The sequence below is a fragment of the Haemaphysalis longicornis genome, unplaced genomic scaffold (assembly GCF_048455015.1).
Source record: "Haemaphysalis longicornis isolate Haplotype H1 unplaced genomic scaffold, Haemaphysalis longicornis Haplotype H1 scaffold_8, whole genome shotgun sequence".
In the NCBI taxonomy this organism is placed as follows: domain Eukaryota; kingdom Metazoa; phylum Arthropoda; class Arachnida; order Ixodida; family Ixodidae; genus Haemaphysalis; species Haemaphysalis longicornis.
Window position 1 is genome coordinate 8,119,413 of NW_027526445.1, and position 20,668 is coordinate 8,140,080.

The window sequence follows — 20,668 nt, forward strand, 5'->3', positions numbered from 1 at the left end:
GTAGGTGCACAGCTCCAGGTTGTCTGGATTAATTCCTTCCCCGCTAGGCCATTCCTTGTAATCGTATCTTTAGTATGTTATACACCAAAACATAGAATCTTGATGCAGTACATGAAATGTCATTAAAATTACAGTATAGTGACCTAGCAAAACACATTTTTTAAACAATGCGCCCAACTAACACTAAGAAGCGCATAAAAATAAGCTCAGAATATTCATTTTAATGCTCTTTTCTACAGCTGACGTCAGAACTGTTAATGGCTTGTCCTAAAAATTCAAGCCCGAGCCCGGCCCGCGCCCGCCGATAATCGACTTCGGGCCCGGGCTGTCGGGCTGGCCCGGGCCCGTGCTGTGCTGTAACCACCCCTTTTTTTTTCTTTCCAAGCTTTCAACTTGAAACTCTGGCTGTGTGAAAGAAAATTTCGTAGTGTGTCAGTGCTGTCACTGTCAGTGTGTATTTCCCTGTTTCGGACAATCCCTAATTTCATGAAAGGGCTGAAATAGTGGGAACACAGTTGACCAGGTCTCCCTCAGCAGAGGTAGTATAGGGAGGCGGAATAGATGTCCTTGCTGCATAGGTGAGAGTTTTACACTTGACCGCTTGGCAAATGGCTTCCCCAGTTCAGGAAGCGTTGGGCCATGGTTACAGTTGATAAATGCCCCGGAGCTCAACAGATATAGAATAAATTTGTTACCCGCCTGGTTGGCAAGGTCACGGCTGCCACGCAGCTCATCAAACGAGTGGCAAACAGAAAATCCGGCATGAGAGAGGACAGCCTACTCAGGTTGATCCAATCATTTGCAATAAGTCACGTTGCTTACGCCGCGGCCTTCCACAACTGGCTTCTTCAAGAGCGTAACCGACTGAACGCTGCCATAAGAAAGTCATACAAGGCAGCCATCGGTGTTCTCGACATCGCAAACACGAAAAAGCTCCTCGAGCTCGGAATCCATAATACTTTGGAGGAAATCATGGAAGCCCAGCAAGTAGCCCAGATCGAGCGGCTCAAAGGATCGAAGACGGGAAGATCCATCCTTGCCCGACTCGGTATGGAAACGGCGTCCACCACTCGTAGCCCCGGCAAGCAAGAAGAACGAGACATCCCGGCTGTCATCCGGAATGCTACCAGAGTCTATCCTCTACCCAAGAACATGGACCCGACTCACAACAAGGATACAAGGATGGCCAGGGCGAAGGCCATGTTAGAGCAGCACCTGAGCATTCCCGGCACCAGATTCATAGACGCTGCAGAGTACAGTGACCGCCGATGCTTTGCAGAAGTAGTCATCGATGCAAGGATGGGAGACACGGTGAACGCTGCGAGCATCGTTACACGAGAAGCGCAGTGTGCAGAGGAGTTGGCCATCGCCCTGGCCATCGCGGACCCAGAAACAACGACCGTGCTGAGTGACTCCAAAAGTGCAGTGCGTAACTTCTCCAAAGGCCGGATGTGCTGTGGAGCAGTGCGGTTGCTCGAATCGGTGAACATCGACGGAGGTAAGGCAGCAGTCAAGTGGTTCCCCGCTCACGCAGGGAACGATGTGTCGGAATCGGCTGCCAACCACAACGAGACGGCAAATTCAGTGGCGCGAGAATTAGCAGGCCGCGCGGCTGTAATGGATTCGTCTGTAGAGTGGTGGATGGAGACAAAGGATAGGCACGATACCTTTCAGGGTATCACTAAGTATTACAGGAACAACAGGAGGGTGCTGGCACCGCCTCACCCCGAGTTGACTAGAGAACAAGCGTCTACGTTCAGACAGCTACAGACAAATTCATTAATTACCCCGGTCATTATGAAACATATCCAACCAGAACTCTACACGGACGACAAGTGTGTGTTGTGCAGTAACTCCAGGGCAACAGCCGCCCATTTATTATGGGATTGTGAAGTGCGACCGCACGAAGCTTCAACCAGGACCGACCTTCCGCCGTGGTTACAAGACGCCATACGCAGTTACGACAAGGACATTCAACTCTCAGCCGTCCAGCAGGTCCTAACGGCTCTCGAACGGCAGCACCGGAGAGAAAGCTGCGGGCCGACGCCCTCCCTTCGGGGACAAGGGTGTCCACCCCCGCAGTGAGTAGCGAAAGTGTTGCTTAGTAGAATGCCACCAGGATCGACGAGTCGCTACGTCTGGGCGTAGTGGAGACATTACGCCTGTTGCCGGCGATCATTAAAGTCTCTTTCACTTCACTTCACTTCGCACGACGTTGACATATTGTCATGCGGCAGCAGGATGAGATGAACTGTGGTGGATAACATGTTGGATTAATGACCAGCCCTCTGGGCAGGAGCCAACACCAGGGCTACGCCATATAATTCCAGACAGTCTTGTCTTCTAGCTGGCCTGGTAGAGTGAGTGGTCAGGGGTGCACACCTTAGACCATGGCACACTCTTCTTCACGCACCTGGCGCAAGAAGTGAACCACCCCGTGCCTCAGCTGATCGGTTTAGCTGGGGGAATACCTAAGCGGAGACGTGGCTCTTAAAACATGTTCTTTTAGTTTTTAAGTAACCTGTGAAAATTGCCACTCTTGCTACTTTTTTTGTACAGTGATCTCAACTCTGCTGTTGTTCTTGGAGTCTGTCAATTACAGTTCCCAAGATAATTACAGGTTATTGGCAACTTTTGGAGGAACAGTAAACAAAGCAGTGTTGGTTGTACAACAACTGTACTGTTGATATTCTCGAATACTACGAACCCTGGTGAATGCAATAAGTGGTTTTGTTGATGCACCACTTGGAACTAATTTTACAGGTCATTAAACTTTTGTGTTTGAAATGGGCATTTGAAATGGTTTCTTGACACTAATGCCACCAAAGTGTAATGATGAGCTGTAAAATTAGTTCACAGCAGTGCATCAAAAAACCACTTCTCTTGCCGAATTTACCAGGGTTCATAGTATTGGAAAATATCAACAGTACAGTTGTACAACTAACACTGTTTTGTTTACTGTGCTTCCAAAAATGGCTAATATTATCTGTAATTATCTCGGGAACTGTAATTGTCTGGCTCCAAAAATAGCATCATACTTGAGATCAGTGGGCAGAAAAGCAGCAAGACTGACAATTTTCACAGAGTTTACTTGAAAACTAAAAGAACATGTTTTAACAGCGACGTCTCGGGGTAAAGCACGCAGACAGTGTGGTTCTAGTGACTTCTTGCCCTCCATGCTGTGGTGCTGCTGTTGGCAAGTTTATTGGCCCAGGGTTAGGACAGCTGCTCCAACAGCAGTCTGTGCCTTTTCTGTTCTCACAGGCCAGCTGGACCGGAGCGAGCTGCCACGACTGGATGAGCAAGTCCGACCTCATCATGGCCGCCCAGCCCCTGTGTGACGCGTCCTTCACCCAGGTGGGCCCATGTTTGGTTGGGGTGGCCGAAAGTTGCCACCTCAACTGTTTGGGGGAGGGGGTGAAAACGTGCTGGTGGGCCCTACGACGGCGTGTCGGGAAGATCACTCGAGTTGGTCACAGGTCTGTTCCTATAGCAGTCTATGTGTGGAGTAACTGTTTTTACCAATGGATGTTGAGGGGGTTGGTCAGCGGGCTCTACAATGCTGGCAGAAACAGCTTAGTGGCAAGCATTTTGTTTGGCCCAGCTGGCACGACCTTTTTATTTGTCATGGTATTTTGCGCAGTAAGTGAAGCACCCAGGGAAATCTGCAGAGGTGCTGTGCACTGCAATTCCTGGATTAGTGTGAAGCTGAGGAGTTGGAGGGAAACCAGAATGCACCAGGAAGCAGGGGAAGCAGCATTGACAGGGAAAACCGCACATCATGCACAATGGGTCCGTGTGGGGTGCTTGTAGCTCGTCCAAAGCCTACCCTCTTAGTGTGTTCCAGCATTGGCAGTTCCTCTTGCAGAGCACCCAATCGACAGTGTCGTGCAGGACAGGTCTTCGGACCTTTCCAACAACGTATTAAGCGCTGCAGTGATTCTCCATCTCTGCTGAAAAGAAGGCACGAAAAAGAGGACAGAGAGATGCGAGCCCAGCCACGGTGGCTATCTTAGGAGACATGGTGTGCAAACTCACTTCCTCTCTTGCAAGTGAGTAAAGCCTTGCTCGAGTCACGATAGGTCAAGCACGTGGACCTCCTCTCACGACTGAGTGGAGTGGAAAAAGTCACCTGCTACACCGAGCAGGTTACAGGTCGGGTGTTAAGTGGGCATGGTGTGACATCAGCGGGCAATGGAACGGAAGGTGATAGGCGTAACACTAAGGGGCAAGAAGAGAGCGGAATGGGTCTGGGAACAAACGCGGGCTAGGGACGTATTAGTAGAAATTAAGAAGAACAAAATGGGCATGCAATGCGAAGGCAAGATAACCGTTGGTCATTAAGGGTGACAGAGTGGGTACTTAGAGGAGGCAAGCGTGGCAGGGGGCAGCCGAAAGTTAGGTGGGCAGATGAGATCAAGAAGTCTGCGGGGATAAATTGGTCGCAGTCAGCACAGGATCGGGATGATTGGAGGTCTATGGGAAGAGGCCTTTGCCCTGCAGTGGGCATAGACAGGCTGATGATGACAATGATGATGTGACATCTACTTATGTTTGCCTCGGCAACAGTTCAATATTTTATTCATGGGCCCCACACCGTGCAGACAGCTCTCGATGCACAGGGTACAGTTCCCTCTCATTAAAAAGGCAGAAGTGTAAAAGAGGCTCTGTGTTCCCCTCTCCCCCCCTTTCCCCTGTGCACAGCCCCTTGCGGAGAGCCACTACACGGCGTGGAGCAGCGTGGCCACCCTCATCCGCAGGGGCCTCGTCTCCAAGCAGGGCTGCCCCGCCAGGTACTATGTGCTCCTGTGGCCGCACATGTGGAACCACGGGAGGCGTCTTTTAAGTGCAGAGCACTTTAGGCGCTCGCCTTGTCGTACTAACTCGCTCGCTGGAACCAAGCATATCGCCACAGCGTTATGGTGTAGCCTGTCACGGCCCCTTCGCCGTGGCGTAACCTAGAGGCTTTGATAGCCGAGCGACTATGCCAGGATATAAATAGCGTGAGGTAAGGTTCAGCTGGTTATTCTTAGCTTTCCTGGTTGTCTAGGATTAGCTGATTATCGTGCTTACTGCTGTTTATCATCCAATTCAATCCAATCCTGTGCAATCCAATCCAATCCTCGCGCATGCGCAGCACAGCTCTCCAGGAGCTTTGCGAAACTGGTCAACCTCGGCCAGTATAGCCAGTCCAATCAAATCCAATCCAAGTAACGCTGTTCACGGCGTACCCCAGAAGCTTCGAAAGCCAAGTGGTTTATATGGTCATAAGCGTTCGAAACTGGTGAAACGCTTTCGCTTGTCATACATCTTCCCGTTGTTTAGTGCAAAGAAAACTATAGGTACATTTGAGGAAAAATATACGTAATGAACCGGCACCGCTCCTTTAGTAAAGGTTGAGGTCCTTTAGTTTAGTTGGGTTGGTTTTACGATAGTAAACGCAAAATGTGGCAGTGCAACGTTGGCATGTGCGGGGAGAAAAGCACAAAGGAAACAGAACTACCGCTGGCGCAGTTTCAGGCAGGGCGCGTGCGAGTGCAGTGAAGGCGGGAAATTTGGATTGCACTTCCGACAGCTTTCACATTGAGTGGAACGGCTGTGATTTTTCCAGGTGCTTTCACCAGGGTGGCTTGTTTGGCTTAAACACTAATCCGATTTCTGGCCATGCGGCAGTTACTCACCCACCCGAGTTACTCGGCCGAGTTGCAAGGGCACAGTCCGCCGTGCGGGAAAACTGGGAATTGTCAGGGAATTTGAACACGTCTCGAGAAGTCGGGGAATTCTTCAAAAATGGGGCTAGGTTATTGAAACTGACAGTTGGTCGCCTCCGTTTGCCAACTGACAACCGCTGCCAACTTTTGACGTGCATGTGTGCGCGTTGGACAAATGCTGGTTTTTGCAACGAGAGCCTCTCAAGCATGTCTCCACCCTGCACAAAGTGGTCGGCACCCGGGACGTTGAGGCATCCCAGCATTCACCACCATACCAAGGCATTATGCCTGCAGCTTCCTGGACGTTGCTGCGAGCAATGTATCATTTATGCTAGAGGGAAATCGGCCACTATAACTGGCACCTCAGAGAGCACTCCAGTGTGTCTAGGCTAGCTGCGCTCTGGCAATTGGGCCACTGTTGCTTGGCATGGCTTGCCGTCACGGTGAAAAGTTGCGTAGAACTGCAAAAGTGTAGTTGCCACATTGACTCAACTTTACCACACCCTCAGTTGTAACGTGCACCTGATTTTGGTAACCGGGAAAAAGAAAACATCCGAAATTTACAAGACAAGCCGGTGTTATGGGCGCGACAGCTTTTTTTTTTTTTTTATCATGCTAGGACGACTCTCGCAAACCTGAAGTTCCGAGATTCTCCTAACTTAATTCAAGGAAACTTGGAAAAATAACAATAAATGTTCAGCGAAAGCAGAGCCACTCCAGCGAAAGGGTGCTGGGGAGCGAGCGGCAGTCTTCGCTAGAAAGGGGCCCATTGCATGGAACTACGCCCATTCGCTGCCCTTTGCCCTTCGACAGGGGAAAGCGTATTGGTTGCTTTGCAGTGCACTGCTGGGCCTGAAGCCACGACAGTACTAACATGTGTTTTTGAAATTGTACAAGTCAGAATGTCCACTCTTCAAGCCATTTAAGAAAGAAGAGAAGTTTGGATGTTGCACCACATGTGCCTGTGCTTTTAGCATGGTGGCAAGCCTGACATTTTGATCCACATCGCTTCGAAAAAGCACCAGGGCTACGTGCGAACCACAAACAACCAGCCAAGCCTGACACGTTCTGTGCGCAGTGATAGTGAATCCAGTGTGGTTTGTGTAGAATGCCTCTTCACAGCATTTTTACTTGAACGCAATGTCCCACTGAGTGTCGGCGATCGCGCCCAGTGGAGTTCATTACTCTTCAAAACTGACGGCTTTCACTTGCGGTTGTGAAAATGTGAGAGCACTTGTAACAGAACGTTAATACTTTGAAACTCAAAAAAAAATATGTCCACTGACCCCCCCCCCTCTGGGTTTTACAAATTTTGAGGTCGCCAGGTTGGCAGGTGTGATAAGAGTAAGTGCTTAGCACAGTTCTGTTCTTTGCCCCCCATGTGCTGCTCCTATGCACTTGCTCCTCGGCTTCAACCAAGCAGGGGGTTGCACTGTCCGGATTCCAGAGTAGAGTTTCGGAACTGGAGTGCATTGAAGAACTCTGGTGCAGGGTTTGGCGTTTCCCCGACAACCCATGTTGTGTGGATCGGCCCATTGTTTTAAGACGGGTGTTCCTTTCCATCTTCAGCTTCCGTGTCACCAGGGCCTCCGATTCCGTTCTGCAGGTTCAGCCTGACGGAAGAAGGGGAGGAGCTTGCCAACTGCATCATGGCTCCCGGAACTCCGTGCGACTCAGCAGCCTCATCGAGCGACGAGTGCCAGCCACCGCCACGCTTCTCCGACAGCGACGACGCCGCGGTCGGCCTGGCCTCGATGCGGCCTCCGCTGCCTCCCTTGGACACCCTGCGCATCGTCCTACTTGTTGACTGCAGCGAAACCACGGCAAGGTGAGTGAGGCAAAAAAGTTACAGCATTTCCGCTCAACATGGAAACTGTCAAATGGGGAGCAATGATTCGCCAAAGGGGGGCGATGACTGGTTTCAGTATCAGCCTGGCGTTGATACCGAAAGTAGTCAAGAGAGCATGTTGCAGCCACTGAAAAGGCCTTTACAGGGACACTGGATTGAGCTTACAATTAATTTGGGGTAATTAATACGTTAATTCATGATATTTTCTTTATTTTAAGCCATTGTGTACTTATTTGTGGCCTAGCTATGCAAAGATCACCCCCAACACTCTGAATATGAGTAACGTGTACATCTGTGGTGCAGTGGGACTGAAAGCAACTCTGTAACGTGAAAGGTCAGGTTCAATCTTGACCAGAGGAGGTGGTGATCTTTCCGAAGCCTCTGTTTGGGTCAGGATGTGGTAACTCCGGATCAGTTACACCGACGACAGGAGTGCATCTGCAAAGGTGACACTAGTCTTCACTTAACATTGCTGCCAGACAACTACTACAGGGGCGGAACAGCTGTGCCATTTGCGCCATTGAGTGCCAAACTTGTTTACCCGCACCATCCTGCGCCGAACTGCCTTTGTTGCGCCAAACTGCCTCTGTTGCGCCAAACTCGTTTATCAGAGCCTTCCTGCACCACAGCACCTGAATTGAGCAGCGACATACGACCGCCATAATGCCCAGCACCCGAAAATTTGGCTCAAGCATCGTGTTTTCGGTTTCATCAAGGCTATAGTGGCTGTGGTGGTTGCCTTTGGCTTAGCCGTAAGGCTGCTGGCACAATGCGCCTTCTTTGCCTTTTCTTTGCATTTCTTTGTGTTGCATTTGCAAGGTTTTGTTTTCCGGTGTGGCCGCTGCACCACAATCAATAGAGAATGGCCAAAAGTAAAATGTTTTTCCGGCTCATAGCATACAGATGGAATAATATTCAGATGAAAGGTTGTAGTTTGTTGGAGGTGAACATCAATTTAGTCACCAATTTTTGGTTATCCTAGCTTTTCTGCCTGCAACTTTTTGTAGCTGCATTTATTGAACCAACAGGGTCTTGGGGGTCTTGGGGGGTCTTGGGGGCTTTGCCCTTGCTTGTTAATGTGGTTCACCTTTTTTCTGAGGTAATTACTCATTTTGGGCCGTGAACTTTGGGGTTCGCTTTGCTTGGTGAAGGATGGTCCAACTTTAATCGTGTCCTCTAATACGCTCTAGTTGCGTATTCTACTGCATGAATTAGTCTGCACTCGCAACCCTGTGACCGCCCGAAACACTGGCCGCTGGCCTCGCAACACTGGCCGCTTATTCAGAGCGAATTTGAAGAGTGCGGCACTTTTCAATGGCTTCGTTGAAGCAGATGACAATCTTCCTGTGGCAGAAGACCTGTCTGATGAAAACATTGTCAGAATGGTGCGTGAGCAAGACGAGGAAGATAGTGCCACTGAGGAGTCAGACAGCGAAGGTGATTGTGCCCCACCCCCGATTTCTGGCGAGGGGATGTCGCTACTTCAGCAAGTTCGCCAGCACATACAGCTTTGGCCCAGTGGCCATGAAGCTCTTGGCCTTGTCACACAACTCGAAGAAGCTGTTGTGAAGAGCAGTGTGAATGCAACCTTCAAGCAAACAAAGATTGGGGACTATTTCTCTAGTTGCAGTGGCAAAACATCAATGTGGGGGAGACAGTGTGGAAAACATGAGGGAATGTTGTAGAAACATGTGGTGAAAAACAAAAAATAAACCTTTTGCAACATCTTGTAGCATTCTTTTGGGCTTATTTTAATCATAGGGTGCCCACATTTAACTATAGGTTGATCAGTAAGTGAAAACATGGTACCCTGCTTATAAGAGGCATCTCATATAAGAGACAGAAACTGCTGCCCAGTACGTGTCTATTATAAAGGGGTTCAACTGTACTGTAATATTCGTTATTCGAAGCACCCGAATATTTGTACAAGCCTACTGTAGGGAGATTAGGGAGGTACCATAATGCTGTGAAATAGTGTTACTTCTGCTCTAGTAATGCCTTTCTGGCTGCTCCAAGCCTGCTACAAAAAGCACTTTTGCCTGCTCCCAGGACTGCTCCCAAAGCCATGTACCCTGTTCCACTCCTGGAAAAGACTAGCCTTGGGCAACTCGCTCAACTTCATTTCAGCCACAAAAGATGTTTGGTTGCGAGCAAGAAAAAAATTCAAGAGGTATTGAAAAACTTTCAAATTTCGTGCTGTGGGGACATAATGTGGGCAGGAGGGATGTGATAAGGGTCGGCACTCAAACCCTTGTTATCAGTGTGTCAACGGCAGGTTAGCATTCAAGTGATAGGGTCAAACCGAACTAGAGGCCCCACCACAATCGTCCAGTCATGTTTCTTGGGAGTGGCTTAGATTGGCGGCCGCCAATCGCACTAGCACGATCCTGCGAAGTCGCCGAGACATCGCCGGAAAGAAGCAGGGGAGTCACCACTGGTTCGCATGTTTCTTTTAGTGCCTCGCTTACATGTTTGAGGTTAGCGTAAAATTGGTGTCATTGTTACTAGGACAAAGTGTACCATATTTTCGCACGTATAAGCCGCCCCTGCATATAATGCGCCCCCCCACTTTCAGCCCTCCGGAGAAGGAAAAAAAATCCCCATGTATTGCCTGCACATTTGATACAGGAAAGGCTGCTCCAAAGCTACTGCTCAAACAGCACATCACATACTGTGTAGACTGAACAAGCAATACACTGACTGCAAGTGTCACTGTCACTGCTTTTGCTAGAGCTATCGCTTGAGCCGCAGCGCATTGCTGTGAAGCTGCACTAAAGGAAAAGCCCTGTGTATTATCCGCACCCCTACTTTGGCACTGAATCTTCGCATTTTGGTTGCAGGTTATATGCGGGAAAATGCAGTGCTTTGTAACGAACCAGACTTGTAGTATTCTGTCTTCGCAGCCCCCTTGAACATGGTGAGTGACCTCTGCTTTGCCCTCCCCCTTCATTCCCTGTCCTCTCGTCCTCATCCACAGCTCGCAGGAGCGCTTCCTGCGGGAACTGAGGGAGCTGGGGCTGCCTCACGAGGTGCGCAGACTGACCGTGGGGGACTTTGCCTGGCTCTGCCGCTCCTCCTCTCCCTCAACCGAGGGAGGGCCGGGGAGGCAGGAGTGGGTGCTGGGCCCCCTGGTGGAGAGGAAGCGCACCGACGACCTGGCCAAGAGCATCATGGACGGACGCTTCCACGAGCAGAAGGTGCGCCCAGGAACGGGAAGAGGGGCACTGCGCCTCCTTGCGGGGTACCTGTTGCGGTTCCAGGCACACCCGTTCACTCATTCCTATATCGCCATCTCTGGCTGTCCGAGCAATTTGAAAGGGGATACTTGACAATGTGCATTTCTGCGTTGCACCAATTGCACCCCTGGCAGTAACACGGAAAGGCGAGTGGTCGCACTTCATAGCTGCACGCATAAATGGGAATGAAGATGAGTGGGTGGCACGAAGGCCAGCGCAACTCGCAAACTCTTCATGTTGTGTCTCATGTGCCACCCCAAAATGCACGCCTTGTGTTAGCACGCTGCAATCGTGGGAACAAGAACAGAGGGGTTTGTGACGTCTAATTGAGGATACACAGAAACAGAGCCCAAAATAGAGCTTTGTTTTCGTGTATCCGAGCTCTTAGCTCTGTTTCGGATTCTGAACACAGAAGACATTGCACACAAGTGTTTACAGTTCACCGATTGTAACCGTAAGTGGCTTAAAGTGTTCTGCCTCCTCCACCCCCCCTCCCCCTGTCCAGGTGCGGCTGGTGGCCTCTGGTGTTCGGCCCCTGGTCTACCTGGTCGAGGAGGCCGGTGGCAAGGGGAGCCACTGCATCGCTGACTCTGCCCTGGAGCAGGGCGTGCTCAACACCCAGGTGGGGGTCGCTCAATCCAACGTGCACGTCCTTTGGGCAGAGGGGAAGTCGAGGCAGCAGCAGTTGCAACGGCGAAATGGAGATGCGTGAATAGGGAGGGGAAGTACCCACACACGGCCAGCTGATGGGAAAATTGACCGATTTTTAGGGGTCCTAGAAAACATTTTTTTTTGTGCTAAAAGAATTGGTTAGGCACAGATTACAGGAACACGAAATGAAGAATATTTAACGGCCTTTCCAAGAACACCAGTTTTCAAAATGTTTTCACACATCATAGTTGCGAAAAAAAATATCAAAATCAAAATTTTTGTCAAGTTGTCAAAGAAAATGATAAGAAAGGAGTTGTGTATTACAAACAACCAGTAGTAAAAACAAATAGAATATACATTTTGTAGGGAAACCTTTCAAAAACATGCCGTAGAAAAAATGTTGACTTGTGCGCAGCAGTTTGTCAGATAAAGGAGTACTGACACGAAAATTTCATGTTCCACTGTTATTGCTTTTATCGATGCTTAATGGTCTAGCGAACCCGAAACAGCACTTTAAATACTTCAGCACACAATAATTAATTACATTGAATGGCCTGAAAATCGTTTGTTTCAAATTTTCACGCTTTCATCCCAAAAGGCGCATATGACAAAGTCCCGGCATGAGCTCACCGCTTTGTGCAGACGTCAAAACACATCCTGCTCGCAGGGCCGTGCGCGGGAAGTGACGTGATGAGTTTTTGACGCACGCTGTCGCGTCACTTCTTTTGGCTATCACTGGATGATGTCAAGCTGATGTCCATTTGCTGAGCGCAGCTCCACATGCTGTTCCATCAGCGCGATAAAGGAGATCCAATTAAAGTATGTTCTTCACGTCGCAGGCCGCTCATATTTCAGCCAGGGTATTCTGTTGAGTGAAGGAAGCGAACTGTGCAATAATATTAACGCTGAAAATTGGTGTCAGTGCTCCTTTAAAAAAAAACCTTAGCACGCGTGGTTCTTGTGCCATGCAGTGAAGCCCAACCTCCATTTCAAAATGTGAAATTTCAGGTGGTTCCCTAAAAGAAATCTGGCGGTTTGCCATTATCAGAGGCACGAATTCGCCCCCACGTAACGTAAAAATATCTTGTCAATGACTGATTTAGCATTTACGGCCAGCACAGTATTTGGGACGAGCACGCGATGTGGAAAAGCATGCATGAAGTTGAAAACAAAACTTCATGGTTGATGCTTGTTGATGTTCACTGTCACTTATCTCTCAAAACATAAAGTTTCACTTTATTATCATCTTCTGACTCGCTATTGTACCCTTGCTTGCAGGAATGAGGTGCGATGCACTAGAATTGTGCCGTGCAAACTTTGGCCGAGTAGCTCTTGTGCAATAAAAAAGATCAGCACTACAAGCCTCCTCCATTGCAGTGCCACCTAACATTTTTGAAATTAAACAGTGCAAAACTTTTTCGAGACTCCGTCCGAACAGACAGTTAAACTAAGCAGCAACACTAGACACCCGGAGATAGCTTTGTATGGAAACGAAATTGGCAGGCGAACAGCTGGCGGTGTGTAAGGCTGGTTTGAAGTGCTCTCCTTGTCCGAACATATATCTGGCGACTGTGTATTACCTTTTGACTCGAATTGGAAGTTTTTATTGCAGAAATCGGGTTAGAGTTGGGTGAAGTCAGGAGCGGCATGCTTTTTTCGAGGATCAGTCGCGGTTGCTCAGGCCTCCGTGGCAGGTAGGCTTGAAGTTGGGTAACTGCGTATTAGCGCCAGATATGAATTTCGCGATGCAGAAACGAAATGGAAACTGTTGTAAACTGTTCGTGAATGGTCCTGTAGTAAGTAGAATAACAAAACTTAGAACATCGTGCGCAAAGGCAATAAAACTGCCTAAAATCGTAAAGTAGCTGTGCAAACAGGCACGGCTTGACATTTTCAGCTGATTTCAGGGATTATTACTGTCAGAGTGCAAACGTGACGATTGAAAATTGTCTGATGATTCACCATTCGTGCCCTGATAACAAAAATCAAATGCTGATGTGACGTAACTGACGTAATGTGACATAACTGGAGAGCAAACTGAGGTCGGTTCAATGGGCCAGGGAGTGAATAATGGTTGGGGTAACACTCAGGGGACAGAAAACGAGCGGTGTGTGTAACAGGAGAAACTAGAGTAGGAGATGTCATTGTGCAAGTAAAGAAAAAGAAATGGAATGGGGCTGGCCAGTTAGTGGGACGAACGCACAACCGGTGGACAATCAGGGTAACAGAGTGGATACCAAGCGGTGGTTCTGAAACAAGGAAAGAAGGAAAGAAAGGAAATAAGCGAATTCGGGAGTGAACTGTGGACTCTAGCGGCGCAGGACACAAGCTGGTGGAGGTCAGTGGGGGAGGCCTTTGCCCTGCGGTGGACCTGAGTAGGTTGATGATGATGCCAGTGACGAAAGCAACATAAGCTGGCATGAAAATTTGCAGTGCCCCTGTGGGGCCAGCTCTCAGTTGTTGGTTTTTTTTTTTTTTTTTGTCATTGCATTAGCTGTAGGTGGGGCGTGTCAGCAGAATTTCTGTGGCCTTGTGTTCATCTTTGCGATACTGTCAGTAGAGCGAATGAATTGAGGAGTGCAGAAGTAAAGTGTGGGGGTAGCACGTGAACATCTTCGAGACTAGACAGAGCTGCCTTGGCAACACTGGCCACATTGCCACGAAGGCGAGTTTAAAGGGACCCTGCAACAGTGTTTGAGCAGTGCAAGTAAACCTGCGCGACGTTTAGATTACACTGCCAGGAATACCTGAGCCAAATATTACACGTGCCCGTGAAGCGGTGAGCGCGCAAATCGATGTGAAAGACGCGGAAAAACCAAGCGCTCTCTCTTCAGTTGTCCTCATTATGCATGGCCTAAGGGACGTCACATAGGCCATGGCTGCCCGATCAGCTGTCACTGGTCAACTTCGCGGTTAGATTCTCCCATTTCCGTCGTCGTCATTGCTGTGTACGAACCTCTTGTATGCCTGAACCTGTAGGCACAGTTTTGCCGTTTCTTTTGTGTTTTGAGTGCGCGCGGAGTTTGAGTGATGAGCTCAATACTTCCATTTCAATGGGCCCACTCGACTACAAACGTTTATTGCTTCAAAAACGCCCTACCAGCCCACGCGCGCACTTGCGAGCAGGCACCCATGCCTGCTTTTTTGTGGCACCAGACCGGAAATAGGCCCCTCCGCGTTGCGGAGAAAAGGAGAAAACTACCCGGCATGTGATATATCAAAGGCCACCGAAGAGAACGCCGCGAGCCGCCCCCCTCTCCGGGAGAGAGAGCGCAGCTTTCGTTGCGTTGTCGGCGGTCGAGTTGAGAGGGAACGATTATGCGCGATTTCTCATCGCGCGTAGTTTCGTTAATTGTGAACGGATTTTCATAATTCTTGCGGGAGGAGATTTCTGGGACAATACACTTTATCCCAAAACACATTACTAGTAGTCGATGGCAAGTGTTGCAGGGTCCCTTTAAGTTCTCCGTTTGTAAGCATTGCACAATGGGCCAAGCCTCATGTGTGCACGGGATGGGAAAGAGGGGCTCCTGGATGCCCAATGGTCCTCAATATATTTAAATTAATTTTTACCCCTGTTGCTTCGCATTTATACAATGAAGGCAGGTAAGGGATGAGTCAGGCCAGAAGGTGCGCTTGCTCTCTTCCCATGCTGCGCGGGTGTTTGGTTGCGCTGCTTGTGTCGTGTTGTGCAGAAATGCGTGTAGGAATTTCGGGTTGATAAAACTGACGCACTTGGTGTTGCTGCCAGTTTTTGCAAATCACGGTGAAAGCCTGACCGAAAGAAACAACATAACAATGAAGGTGGGAAGTTACTCTCACATATAGAAGTTTGGTGCTTGTGAGATAGAACGCAGCATGTTAGGCAGGCTTCTCTGTGAGGCTCCAGAGCTGTGCCGGAAAGCCAAGCATGTGGAAGGCATAAGATGTGCTTGCCATAGAACTTCAGTCAGGTGCCAGTGTAGCCGTTCTCTTTTGCCCTTTCCTCTGTTTTTTTGTTTTGTTTTGTTTTCGACCTCTTGCCTCTACTTGTGCAACTCTTCATGGAGGCCACAGCAGATCCAATGTGGGCAACTGCTGCCTCGAAGGAGGCTGAAGCGAATGCACTTTGATTATTCATACACATTTGCACACACACAGGCAAAGGCAGCGACACTCTATGCTGGCTGCAGCTACAGCAAGCAAGCATAACACGGGGTACAGTTTTCCCAGAATGTACCAAGGCTAAAGTGCTACGTCTCAGCTAAAAGCAATGTGTGCCATGAGAACTAGACTAGGATACTGCCCAAGGAATTCATCGTACTAGCGAACATTAAGACAGGGACAAAGCAAAAGAGAAGACGAACCACACGCTAGAACTTCAACTCAGTTTATGCCACATAAAGAGGAAAACACCAATAAGTACATGGTATTTGAAGGGGTTATCATAAAAACGCAGTGCGATGCTAGTACAATGAATTCCTAGTAGGACAGTTCGCTAGCACGATAAATTCCTTAATCAGTAACTAGTGGGATACTGCCACCACTCATGCACAGCACGTGTTCCCATTCAACGCTTTAAAACAGCTCACCAAGTTGCAATGTATCGCCCGTCATTTGTAACCATGCGGGATGATGATGATGAATAAATCTTTATTTGCCAAGCTGGTGCAGATGTTAGGGCACCCGCCCAGTGGGGGGCTTCCCCATTCCGTGATACCTTGAGCTCGGCTGGCGGTCCAGGCCCTCTTCACCAGTTCACGCTGGATCCCAAGGTCCGGGCTCGTCAGGCGGTTCGCCCACTGCTTGTACGAGGGGGAGGTTATTGGGGCAAGGCCTGGGGTCTTCTGGCACTCCCAAATCTGGTGGTACAGTGTACCGGGCGGTGGACAGAAATTGCAGGTGGATGGGTATTGGATGCGGGAAAGTATTTCTTCGCTCCACGTGCCCAACTACCTGGAAAGCTATTAGCGGCCAGCAAGAACGTTGGATAGGTAAAATGTAAAAAGAAAGAACCCAAGAGAGCTTTGCTCAAGTCAATTCAATTTTTCTCGGATTCGCACGTTTTAGCACTTATTGCAGACGGCTGGTATAATCAAACAATTTCGGCAACGATAAGCTCAACTATATTTTTGTATGTTCACTAACTTCTACGTCAACTACGCTGGCTTGTACAGGCGTTAAATGCTATCTCTTGGCCTCCAAAAATTGTAAGTTTGTTCTGCTTGGTAGTGAGTATAGCTTTCATGTTCATTCAGAATATCTTGCTTTGACACTCTCGCAACCCCCACTTTGCACCCTATGAACTTCCAAGTGGCCAGAATTGGGGTCACCAAATTATCAAGGAGATTAACAAAAAAGAAAACAGTTGAGCGTAGTTTCTCTGTGAAAAAAAAAAATTTCTGTACATTAGTGGAGCAAACTTGAAACATGGTTTTCGTGCCCTTTATTTTGACCTCTTAGCATGGTTAGACAATGCTTACTCTTGAGCCACGTTGGGCCTGATTCACTGGCTACTCTGTGCCTAGCTCTCTCTCTCTCTCTCTCCTCTCTCCCTCTGTCCCATCGCCACAATTTAAGATTTCCCGCCTCCTTCCCATCACGCGATGCTCCTTTGCAGGTTTCTTCGAGGCAATGCATGGGAGGCACGGATGCTTTGCGTCCTTCACTGCTGCACACAGTAAAGAACGCAAGCTCTGGCTTGAAGGGGCCGTAAAGACAAAGTGCGATTGTGGGTCACTAAAAAGACTGCTTTGGCCCAATAACAGCGACACCAATTTTATCACAAGCGTAACACAGATGGCTGAGATGTTGAGGAAAGCGTGTGAAGCAGTGACGGCTACCCAGCCACTTGTTGGTAATTTTCTTATGATGTCGCAGGATCTTGTTTGTGTGATCGGTGGCTGTCAACCTACGCCACTGCCAGGAAACAACACGACTGGGTGATTGTTGTGGGCCCTCTAGTTCCATTTGAATGCTAACTTGCGGTTAACACACTGGGGCTCTTCGATTTACTGTCTCGGACTCACCGCGGATAGTCCGCGGGTAGTCCGAGGATTCCCCGAAGCCATAGGGATACGTGGGAAAATCGAACGCCGGACTGCTTCTCGGAGAGTCCGCGGTGAGTCCGAGACTGTAAATCGAAGAGCCCCATTGATGATGGTGTTTGTTTCCAGTGCTGACTCGTAGTAGATCACTGTGGCATGAAATGTGAAGGTTTCTTAACATTTCTTGCTTCTGTTTGGTTGGAAAAGTGTCCCTTGCAACTGGAATGGAACCAGTGGGCTTGGCAAAGTCCAGTTCTTTCAGAGAGAAGGAAGTTGCATTGTGTTTTCGCAGCCCCTTTATTTGAAGAAGTGGCTAAGGTGTTGTGCTGGGGAGGCCAGGGACGACACAGCTTCGGTTCCAAGCGGTGGTGGCCGCTTTTGAAATGGGGGCCAAAAGTGGAAAGGCCCGTGGCAATGTTTCGGTGCTCTTAAGGATCCCAGGTGGTTGAAATTAATCCAGAGCCCTCCACTGTGGCAACTCTCATAGGCCATGTGCAACTTCAGTGCATTAAACCCCTCAAACTCCAAAAGACGCCATTCCTCTCCCCCTTTCTCTCCACCTCCCCCTGGCAGGTGTCGGAGGGCTTTGTGGTACAGCACACGCGTGACCCCCGGGACACGGCCTGCTTCCTGGGCATCGTCACGTGCCACCTGCAGGCCAAGCTGGCCGCCGCCGCCTCCCCGGCCGACCTGCTCGAGGGGAGGCCCACCTGGGAGGAGTTCAACGCGGGCGGCCTCAAGAGCAGGGTGAGGAGATCGGGACGTCTAAACCGTGGGATTACGTGTGCATCAAGCCCGGTAAGAAAAGACAAAAACAAACAAACAAAAAAAGTACCTATGGAACACTGGCACACAGCACTTTACGATCAAGAACCACAGGAAGATCCATGCGAAAGCGTTGCATGACCGGGGTGTGGGTAAAAGCCGGCCTTGTAGACAGTCTCACGGGACAGGTGGGCTGAGAACTTATTTAGACTACTGTATTTAGCGCGTTCTCACGGGATTTGCAATGCTCTAGCTAAAATCCCAAGCTTAAAAAAAAAACAAATGCCTGTTGTGCTCCCTCTCTTGCCATTCACCGCTGTTTATAGCCCGCCAGACTCATGCGAGAGGTAAGGCTGGCATGGTCGAGCAACCTGAGAGGGGGAAAGGTGAAAGTGCGAAACTGCCAAGGCCAAGTGAAAAGAACAATGGGACGAGGCGACGGTGAAGGAAAAGTGGCAAAGACAGGAGCGGAGCGACAACAGCACTTTGGAGGACACTGCGAAGCAGAGAGCAGAGACAAAGGGAAAGAGAGGCCATCGTGAAAAGAAGAAACTTAGATCGAGCATGCGAGGAAAGCGGGTGTTCAGTCATCCTTGTTGGGTTGCGTCGTATGTGTTTTTGCGTTCATCGGGGGCTCGATGGGTGCCTCATATTTACAGTTTGCCTGCTGCCTGAACTTTAACTTCTTGGGGTTGGCGCGCTGGCATATTGCTGCCACATGCGGCTGTCGAAGGTCGACTCCCACTCGCAAATACCGGCCTGCTTGCTTGTGTCTGTTCAGCAAGTGGTCTGGTCCATCTGCGGACTTTTGCACATCGAGCAGCGTCAAAAGGTGGTTCAGAATAAAGAAGGGTTGAGGCAAGGTGGCCAAGCGGTGTAAAATATGAGAAAAATGCTGGGTTATCCACGCCAGGGTCCATCGTATGAAGCAGACTGCATGCACTTGAGCATCATATTGTGGGTTATTGCATTGTTTCTGTGGGGAGTTTGCCGGTACCACAGGGGTCCGCCGTAAGAAGCCGGTCGTCATAAGTCCGGCGGACGTATCAGCGGGGTTCCACTGTAGTTGGACTTGTGCACCTTCTGTGGCCATTGGATGAAGAACTTCATACCTGTCAAAAACTTCGTACCTGGGCACCGGCCGACTCACACGGGAGCAGCGCAAGGCACTCTCTAACACAGGTTTCACCTCGTTGCAGCTTTCCTTTCTTGCAGCCAGGCCGCACCACCAGTGTCTCTCATCTGCTGTTATTTTGTTTCAGGTTAGGCTGTCCACAACTGTACAGGAAACAAGCTTTGTTATAGGCGGCAGTTTGTTACGGGCGTGGACTATTTGCTCCGAGTGCACTGCTGTCGGGACGGGGAAACACTGGGTGAAGCGGCTTTGTTACAATGAAGGCTTAATAAGGCTTACCGTAATTACCCGATTCTAACGCGCACCTGATACTGCTGGCAAAAAAAACGAAAAAACTTGCACCTCCGATTGTAACGCGCACGGAGCTTTGTGAGCAAGAAAAACAAATGCAAGAGAAACGGGCGATTTACTTCCCGAAGTAATCTCACTCATCTCACTCCTCGTCGCTCTCCGCTGACCACAACATCTCGTCGTCGGCGCCGTCAAGCGCGTTCGCGATGCCACACTTCTGAACGAACGTTCAACCATGGTCGATGGGATCATGGCCCACCCCTCGCACGCCCCTCCCGTGAGCATCTCCAGAGGCCGACCGCTCGTTTTGAACTCATGAGAGCCGCTGTTGCCATTGCTGTTGACGATTTGTATGAACGCCGATAGAAAAGCCTAGGCGTCTATGCTTCCTGCGTCCGAAAAATTGTTGCTAAAAGCTTTGGCGTCATCTTGAGATGGTGATGGGTGGGACGAAATTTCCACTGTTTTGGGTTTCGTATCCGATTCTAACGTGCATGCGATTTTTCGACCTGTTTTTCCGGAAAAAAAGTGCGCGTTAGAATTGGTTAAGTACGGTACGTCATTTTGAGAAGTTCTGAGGACCAACAACCACCACCCTGTACATCATGGAATCGAATCCAAAACAGTTGATAAGCTGATGTAGTGTGTCCCTCTTTCCTGATTAGTGCGAAGGTCCCCAGGCAGCCTCCTCAACGTCTGGTGAAAGCCCCAATTTCAAAATATTTGCAAATTACAGTTCTCTAAAGTTTCAAGGATGTCTAAATTGTTCAAAGAAACACATTGCAGTTGCTGATCTCATTTTTATATTATCATGTTTCTTGGGGCAGGTTTGCTCAGAATGAGTACAGGGGGATTTTCATTGAAGTGTTTCTGTTTGTTGCCCTTTCAGGTACTGGTTATTGGGGAAGTGCACACTGAGTGCAGTTGCTTGAGATTTAGTGCACGTACTGGTAATGTAGTAGGTTTTCTCAGATTTTTATTACAATCTCCATAAAATCTTATTC

General features: G+C 49.2%; 1 protein-coding gene across 1 annotated transcript in view; it reads left to right on the plus strand.

The window, feature by feature from the left end:
* LOC144148755 (structure-specific endonuclease subunit MUS81-like) overlaps positions 1-20,668 on the plus strand; it is a 41,866-nt gene that overhangs the window by 15,174 nt on the left and 6,024 nt on the right. The window contains exons 4-9 of the mRNA XM_077680271.1: positions 3,265-3,357; positions 4,705-4,793; positions 7,318-7,539; positions 10,538-10,757; positions 11,302-11,418; positions 18,047-18,220. Coding sequence (XP_077536397.1) covers positions 3,265-3,357; positions 4,705-4,793; positions 7,318-7,539; positions 10,538-10,757; positions 11,302-11,418; positions 18,047-18,220 — 915 coding nt within the window. The remainder of the gene's footprint in view (positions 1-3,264; positions 3,358-4,704; positions 4,794-7,317; positions 7,540-10,537; positions 10,758-11,301; positions 11,419-18,046; positions 18,221-20,668) is intronic.